Consider the following 8996-nt stretch of genomic DNA (forward strand, 5'->3'; position numbering starts at 1 on the left):
GAAATGAAATGTGTGAGAATGAAAGTGGGAAGGTGGGGCCAAATGGGTTATTCAACATGGCACTTACTAGTGTAGCTAGCTACAATTCAATACTAGCTGTTGATTGTTCTGTGCAGTGTTTGACAGCAGAGGGCAGTTAAGGGGTCTGGTTGTAGACCCCTGGTTGTAGATGAGGCCCCATAGGGGCTGCATTGACAAGTGTGTTTATGTAGTCTATATCTTGTCAAATCCATGGCTGGTCATATACTTCTCAGCTTTCCCTCCCTATGAAAATCTGTGAGTGCAGCATTTACTAATGAATGTCTGAGAGCCTTGCCTGATAATTATGGTAGAGAATTCCAGAGAGGTAAATTAAGATTCCCTAACAGATCTATTTACCACTTTCACTGTGATTTTTTTTTTCCATGTGTCTATACTATATTAATCTACTAAATTTTCTACTGTCGATCTCCATCAGGGTGAAGCCCTCAGGTACATGTGGTTCTTTTCGTTCCCTAACCACAATGTATGAAGCTGGGAAGTTTTATATGCGGGAGCTGGAGAAATCGAATCCTGGCTTGGGCTGGGTTAGCTGGATCCATCATTATCTTGTGGAGAATACGTTCTTCATATACGTGGCAGCTGGAGTCCTTCTGTAAGATCTTGGGAAGGGGGAACCTACAGATGGTCCTTAACTAAACTAATGTTCTTACTTAATGAAACTGTGCAGAGTGCCAAAATGGAGATTTTGTGTGCTCACCATTAAATCTCTTGCTCTCCAGTTGCTTGGGGGACACGGGAACAGTGGGGTATAGCTAATACCACTAGGTGGAAGGACACAACAATACAAGAGAAGAACTAGCTCCTCCTACGCTGGCTATACCCCCCCAGCAGGCAGAGCCCAGCTCAGTTTTGTACCAAAGAAAAAACAGGAGTGTGCAAGAAACAATTTTTATCTAAGTAAACTCCTGAAAAAAGAACCAGTAGTTACCAGATCACATCTGAAATTTGGCTAGGCATCTATCCAGGGAGGGAAGTCCTGTGTCCCCCAAGTGACTGGAGAGAAAGATTTAACGGTAAGTACACAAAATCTCCTTTTCTCCACCATCTGCTTGGGGGACACAGGAGCAGTGGGGACGTACCAAAACTGTCCCCATGAGAGTAGGGTGGAAAGAGAGGCCTAAGTGTGAGCTTCCAGTGTGACTTGGAGAACCTTCCTGCCGAAGGACTGAGGTCAACATGGCTGCCTTGCACAGTTTCTTGGCTGATGCTTGGTTTAGGAAGGACGAGGATGTACTCATCCCCCTGGTGGAGTGGGCCTTGAGCCCTGATGGAGTCCTGCCCTGGACGATGTAGGCTTGCTGTATGGCTTGTTTGATCCAGAGAGAGATGGATGCTTTGGTAGCTGGGGACCCCTGACGTGGTTCTGCGTGGATTATGAAGAGTAAGTCCGACTTGCATATATCATGGACCCTGTGGACATAGAACTTGAGAGCCAGAACTGGGTCCAGGGAATGAAGAGTCATCCCCTTTGGGTTGGTTGGCGATGGACAGAAGCTTGGAATGGTTATCTCCTGGTTTTGGTGGAATTTCAGAGACGTGCCTCGCCGATGCTATTGCTTAGGAGGAAGACCGTCTTCCACGTGAGCCACTGAAGGGAAACCAAAGCAAGAGGCTCAAATGGGGGTCATTGAAGAGCCTGTAGAACCATCGGGGGGAGCCGGGGCTCGGAATGGTGGGGCCAAGTGAGCCACCCCCTGAAAGAAGATTTTGACATCTGGAAGGTATGCCAGCCTTCCTGAAAGAGGATTGGCAGGGCTGAGACTTGTGACTTGAGTAAGCCTAGGGACTTCCCCATACATAAGCTGCTCTAGAGAAATTCCAAGTTGTTTGGAAAGGAGAGTGTTTCAAAGTCTGTTTTTTTTTTTTGATTGCACCAATGCTGGTAGGTTGCCCATACCCTATGGTACGTTTTGGCAGAGATTGGTTTGTGCACCGCCTGCATTGTTCGCACCACAGTGTCAGAGAAACCCTTGTGATTAAGAATCCAGGTCTCGAGAGCCATGCCGTCAATCCAAGGATGGCTGGGTTTGAGTGTAGAAATGGGCCTTTGGGATAGATGGTCTAGCCGAGGAGGTAGAATCCAAGGTTCTATCACCGATAGGTTGACAAGATTTGAGGAGTTTGCCTGTGGAGCGATGGCTGGTCCGTAGCCACCAGGAGAGAGACGCTCTTGTTTGGCAGGTTAGACAGATCTCCTGGAGCAGGGACTTCTGTTTCCAGACAGAGAGTATGTTCCACTGAAGTTCCCTGAGGTGGTATTGTGCAAAGGGTACCGCTTTGCTGGTGCACACCATGATGCCCAGAACCTTCATGCAGAACCTAACTCTGTGAACTGGTTTGGACAGTAGGGATTTGACCAAGGACTGGAGATGTGAACCTTGTGATGTGGAAGCGAAACTTTCTGATTCAGGGTGTTGAACTGAAAGTCATTGCTCTGTTTGAGCAGTGACGCCTCACAGATGTACTTATTAACTTCCTGAGACCGCTCCTGACAGAATTGCTTGATGGAGGGAGTCCGACCATGATTGGACTGCTTGGCTAACCCAGGCCATGACCAAGATGGGACGTAGGGAGGTGCCGATGCAGAGAACTGGGAATGCAGTAACGCTTCTAACTTCAAATCCATAGCATCCTTGAAGGAGGAGGAGACTGGACCATCCACAGAGGGTGGAGAGTACTAAATAAGAGAATCCACTGCCTCTGTGGCGTATTTAGGTGAGCCGCTGTCTTCCTGTTATGAGGTTTTTTGGGTTTTTTTAATACGAGCACTGCACTGGGTAAACTGGCCTGCAGAAGGCAGGGCAGGAGAGAGGAGAGACCTTTTGGGAGCTGGAAAGGTCCTACAGGATGTGCCTGCCACCAGCAGCAAAACTTAGCCCCACAGATGTAGGTTAGGGGGAGCAGAGGTAGCCCACGTGTGCTGTTGTGCATGCATGGGGTGCATGCAGAGCGATACGGCCGTGAGGAAGGGAATGATGCGAAGTGGTAGTTCTGTCACGGAATATGCCTGGAGGAACATCCGGTGCAGAAGCTGCCTGAACTTTTGGGTATGCGCCTTGTGGAGGAGGAGTGTGAAGGGAACTTGCCTGGAGGAAGCTGGAGGGGAGAAAATGGCACCACTTTTGAAAAGTGCTCCCACTGGCCACCGGATTGTGCGGTGCCCCTGTGAAGGGTGTTTCACTCCAAGGGGGGCCCCACCATGTTGGTGTCGGTGGGTCTAGTGACCCCTATACTCACCTGAAGTAGGTCTCAGCTCCCTTCAGTCTTCCGGCCAGCTAGCTCTCCTCCTGTGGGGAGAGGAAAGATGAGATAGAGCTGGGTGGTCAGTGCTGCTGCACATAGGAGACCCCAGAGACTGTCCCACGTTGGGAGATGTCCATAATAATAGACATCATACTCAGTCTTGAACATCCCCTGGTGTCAGTACAACCTGACAGGATGAAGTGTTTCTTTCTGCAGTATTCTAACTTCCTGAGGACACAACAAAAACTGAACTGGGCTCTGCCTTATGGGGGATATAGCCAGCAGAGGAGGAGCTAGTTCTTCTTTTGTATTGTTGTGTCCTGCCTCCTACCCCAAACATCCTGTGTCCCCCAAGCAGACGGTGGAGAAAACAAACAAATTGTTCACATAAACAAAACTGTTCTTGTAACAGTGGGTCAAGGGGAATGATTGGAAGCAGCTGAAAATAAAAAATATATCTTACAGGCTGATGGCATATGGGATGGTTGCACCACCAGCATATTTTACTTAGCGTAGAAGTAAAGCGACCAAACTGACCCTGCTGCTATTATTTTGAGGCTGGGAGCTTGTGGTACAGTGCAGACTTTGGTGTCTGCCAGCTTAAGTATGCCAGTGGAGGAAACACAGCATGTGCCCTAGCAATACATGATCTGTGATTTTGCTAGGGTCTTCACTGTTAGCACTTATTATGTTTCACATAACAGTAGATACTACAGATCCATTGGCAGTTGGGAGACAGGAGTATATTTTAGTGTGTGTGTGTGTGTGTGACATATCATCTTTTCCAAGGTTTGGGTAATGGGGAGCCCTAAAAAGTTATTTTTCACTTCATTGCTCATTCTCCAGTTACACTTCATTTATCTCTCTACCATCTGACACATGCAGAGACACTGTACTAAAAAGGCAAGAGATTCCTGTACAAATACCTTATACACAAGTTAAAATATAGCTAAACTAAGAGCAATTAGTTGAAATGCTTACTGCTGGAGAGGAGTAAAGAGAACCTGGTCCATTTATTTTGTTCATAGAAATTATTTTATATAACTGCTGCTTTGCTGATATTAAATTCAAAATGTGTGATTTTCTTCCCAGGATTGTAATTTACTTCCACATTCAGATTGTAAATGGACAAAGAAAAATTATAAACCTTCTGAAAGAGCAGATCTCTAACGTGAGTACCAAGCAGAGGAAGTCTATATTAGGATGGTTATCTCTGTGAGCACCAATGATGATTGGCACACAAGAACGCATCATGCTATTTTATGATATGTTGACCATCAAGTATAAGGGAATAGCCCATTCTGGCATTCCTTCTTTTTATACTTACAGAATTACATATGTTAAGACGCCACTGATTTGCCTGTTATGCCTAGTTCTAACAGGTGGTGCAAATGTGCTGTATGTGCAAATGCTGTACCCTGTTGGGCACAATATAGAGAAGTCATAGAAAGCTGTGTAATGAGCAACTTCTTAAAGCAGGACTCCTGTGGAACCAGCTTCCAGGATTATTGTGGGCTTTCTTTTGAAATACTTTTTAAGCACAAGGTATTCTTTATCATTGTGTTGGGTTGAAAAAAACCAACATTCTGTTCGACTTCAGCTTATTCTTCAGTTTTTATTTCTTCTTCTTCTTAGCTCCCGCCATTTTCTAAATGCTACTCCTCCTACAGTTTTAGGGGTACAACACCCAAACTCTCCACACTTCTTCGCCCTAAAGAGCAGGTTGCTTGTGCTTTTCTAAGCGATCCCGCCCCCCATCTTTTTGTGGTGCCACTCTGAACACCCCAATTTTCCTATTGACTTTGACAGAGAAGATTTTCAAACTGCTGCCACTCTTACAGCTTTGAGGCTACACCCCCCCCAAACTTGAATAACATAATAACGGGGTCACCCCGAATAAAACAGCTTTAAGGCTACACTCCCCAAACTTGAATCACATAGTCATGGGGTCAGCCTGAATGAAAATATGATGATTGTTGGATGCCCAAAAGTGGGCGGAGCTGTGAACAGCCAATCAGATTTTACATATTAACTTGGTGGAAATCCAACCTGCTGCCATTCTCACAGTAATAACACCAGGGTCCCCAAACTTTGCAGGGTTAGGCACCAGCGAACTGTGGTTTAAGGTTACAAAAGTGGGTGAAGCCACCAACAGCCAATCAGATTTTACCTATTGAATTTTATTGGTTTGATGCCAGGGTTTGCAAACTTTGCACAGTCAGTCACTGGGTGACTTCGTACTCAAGGTTAGAAAAAGTGGGTGGGGCCACCAAAAGCCAAGCGCATTTCTTTCATTGTTTTCAGTGGGGACATTTTAACTGCTGCCATTCTCACATGTTTAATGTCAGGGTCCCCAAACTTTGCACAGTTTGTCACTGGGTCACTACGTTCCAAGTTTAGAAAAGTGGACAGGGCCAACAACAGCCAATCATATTTCAAATATAGACTTCATACGTTTAAATTTAAACTGCTGCCATTCTTTAAACATTAATACTAAGGTCCCCAAACTTTGCAGAGCTAGTCACCAGGTAACTGCAGTTCAGAGTTAGAAAAAGTGGGTGGAGCCACCAACTGCCAATGAGATTTTAACTTTTGGTTTTCAATGGGTTTTAAAGAGTGGGTTGAGCCACCAACAGCCAATCAGACTTTACCTATTGAATTTTTTTAGTTTAAATTTAAAATGCTGCCTTTTTCACACTATTTATGTCAGGGTTCCCAAACTTTGCACAGTTGCCACAACAGCCAATCATATTTTACCTATTTACTTTCAATGGTGAAGGGTAAAATGCTGGGGTGTCCACTGTTTGTCACTGGGTGACCTCGACTCAAGGTTACAAAAAGTGGGCACACCTATCAACCACCAATGCCAAAAAAACTGCCAATCAGATGTCAATCTTTGACTTTCAGTGGGGAAATTTAAATTGCTGCCGTTCAGACACTATTAAAACCGAGGTCCCCAAATTTTGCACAGTGGTTTTTACTAAATAACTGTGGTCCAAGTTTAGAAAAAGTGGGCGGCGTCAACAGATCGGATTTAATTCAGTGACTTCATGTTTTTCAACCCAACATGAAGTTTGTTCTCAAACTTCCCTTTCAAGTTTTATATGCTCCTTCTGGTTGCAGGAAGGAGAGGATAAGCGGTTTCTGATAGAAAGGCTTCATTCTTTTTATGAGAAGAGGAGCAAAGAGAAGCGGCATTCTCAGCAACAAAAGGTCAGACTTTTTGTTATATGCCTTCAAGTTCTTATGTCACTCTGATTTGCATGCATAATGTGTACATTGGGTGCTAACACAACTTTATTTGTGCATTTACAGGCTTATTTTAACCCTGGGAACACTTAAACTGAAAGGTTGTACTTGGAAAATTGATTCCTTTCCATATATCCTATTATCCAAAGTTGGAGGCTTGCAACTGGGCTATTGAAAATGAATGCTCCTGTCCATGCCTTCTCTCAAGATTCAAGTTTGGGATGTGTAGATTATGCAGTAGCAAAATGGATTCCCCTAGTACCTGCTGCCCAGATACCAGAATTGGAGCTTTATAACTTATAGTGGAACACTGTTTCCCCCAGTATGTGCCTTAATGAAAGACTTGCTTGTGATATGACTACTAGCGACATGTGCCCACATAACTGGACCTATTTTTATGAAACAGTATTGCTTTTTATGATATTTTTAAAAAATAAATTGATTATATGCGTGAGTTACTCGAACACATTTTTTACTTAAAGGACAACTAAAGGTAAAAAAAAAAAGTACATCTCAAATTAATGGCAATTAGGAGAACATACACTTACTCTTAGAGATTCTATATACTGTTCAGCGCTTTCTTCACAGTGCTCCTTCGTTTCCCATAAAAGTTCATGTAGTAGGAGGCATAGTCAGGTTTTCTATCTTGTTGAAGATATTTTAGGGCGCACGCCTGCGCATTGCTTTCCTACTGCGCCTCTTGCATGCGCAGTAGTCAGCCTGTGTAGCCTCCTGGATTGATGACGCTCGGGTCACATGACAATCCCGAGCGTCATCATTGACCTCTCTGCCCCTCCTGTCAGCACATTGCCAAACACAGACACGCTTCTGCTCAGAGCGTTACTATAGCAACGCCCTGAACAGAAGTGACACTGGATTTTCAGAGCTGGACACAGAGTGGGGGTGGATTGTAGCAGGAGCTGGCAAGCAGCGTTCTGCTCTGTCTGACTGAGGTCTGTACTTCTGCCTAACTAATTACAAGAAAAATGTTTTTTGCACAACATGCTTGATTGTGAACGTGGTTGAAATTACGTCAAGGGGTCACTAGGGGGCGCATGCGCAACACGTAGCATGAGAAGAGGGAAGTGACGTGATCTAAGTTAAAATGGCGGCCGCAAAGTGTGAATCGGAGCCGATATTCCCTGCCTTGCTGCACTGATTTAGTAAGTCTATTTATGAAAATAAAGTGGCGTTTCAGGAGGGGTGGGGGTAAGGAACATTTCACTGTAACGTTTTGGAAATGGGTTTCTTTCTTCTTTAAAGGAGACATATCCTATAAAAAATTAAGAATGTACCAGTGAATTATACTCCTCTAGATATAGAAGGATTGTGTGAGTGCAGGGCTGTGATTGGCTCTCCCCCTCCTACTGTGCTTCTGGCAGGGACCGTTAGGACACGCCCACTCTCCATTTCAAACTCGGACAGAGAAGTGATAGGATCTATAGGGAGCTCCAATAAAGGGGCCATTGTTACAGATAGGATTAATTTTTAGCACAAAGTGAAACCAGCACCTTATATTATTCATAATTTCCTACAAAATTAGGGTTTTCCCATTTATCCTATATGTCCCCTTTTATAGTAAAAAGATGCAGGTTGAGGGTGTGGCCCCATTGAGTTATAGTAACAATATGGTTACAGCGGATACAGAAAAGGCAGATGTGCTTAACCAGTTCTTTTCTTGTGTGTATACAGTAGAGGAGCCAGAGTGCCAAGTCCCACCCAATAGCTGCACTGTTGCCTCAGCTCCAACTACACAGTAGTTGACACAGGATATGGTGCTTAAAGGGTTACACAATATAAATGTAAACAAGGCACCTGGGCCAGATGGAATACACCCTCGGGTACTGAGAGAGCTAGGGTCAGATTTACAGTGGCCTTTGTTTCTAATATTTTCAGACTCTCTTTTTTTATCAGGTACGGTACCTAGGAATTGGAAGAAGGCGAATGTCATTCCTATATTTAAATAGGGAGTAAGATCTCAGCCTGGCAATTATAGGCCTGTAAGTTTGACATCCGTGGTGGGCAAGTTATTTGAAGGCTTGTTAAGGGATCACATACAAAATTATGTACTGGAGAATGGCATTATGAGCAGTAATCAGCATGGCTTTATGAAGGACAGGTCATGTCAGACCAATTTATTTGCTTTTTATGATGAGGTAAGTAAGAAGCTGGACAGCGGGGATGTAGTAGATTTAATCTATTTGGATTGTGCCAAAGCATTTAATACCATTCCCCACAAACAACTGCTTTCTAAACTTAGGTCTATTGGTCCTAGTGAAGTCGTTTGCACATGGATAGAAAACTGGCTACAGAGGGTGGTTGTTAATGGTACATTCTCTACTTGGAGTAAGGTTCTCAGTGGGGTCCCTCAGGGTTCTGTACTGGGTCCAACTTGTTCATAAATGACTTAGGGGAGGGTATTATAAGCAATGTTTCAGTGTTTGCAGATGACACTAAACTCT

The 8996-nt window shown here is 44.3% G+C and overlaps 1 protein-coding gene across 2 annotated transcripts in view; it reads left to right on the top strand.

Annotated features, from left to right (window-relative positions):
- tmc6 (transmembrane channel like 6) overlaps positions 1-6988 on the top strand; it is a 76109-nt gene extending 69121 nt beyond the window's left edge. Inside the window, exons 17-20 of one of the 2 annotated variants that reach the window (XM_004918620.3) lie at positions 458-634; positions 4378-4456; positions 6409-6498; positions 6601-6988. In XM_004918620.3, the coding sequence (XP_004918677.2) occupies positions 458-634; positions 4378-4456; positions 6409-6498; positions 6601-6627 (373 nt within the window). In that variant the 3' untranslated portion in view covers positions 6628-6988. The remainder of the gene's footprint in view (positions 1-457; positions 635-4377; positions 4457-6408; positions 6499-6600) is intronic. The other variant, XM_031894217.1, reaches the window with a different exon arrangement.
- The last annotated feature ends 2008 nt before the right edge of the window (positions 6989-8996 follow it).

Source organism: Xenopus tropicalis, chromosome 10 (assembly GCF_000004195.4).
Source record: "Xenopus tropicalis strain Nigerian chromosome 10, UCB_Xtro_10.0, whole genome shotgun sequence".
Lineage (NCBI taxonomy): Eukaryota > Metazoa > Chordata > Amphibia > Anura > Pipidae > Xenopus > Xenopus tropicalis.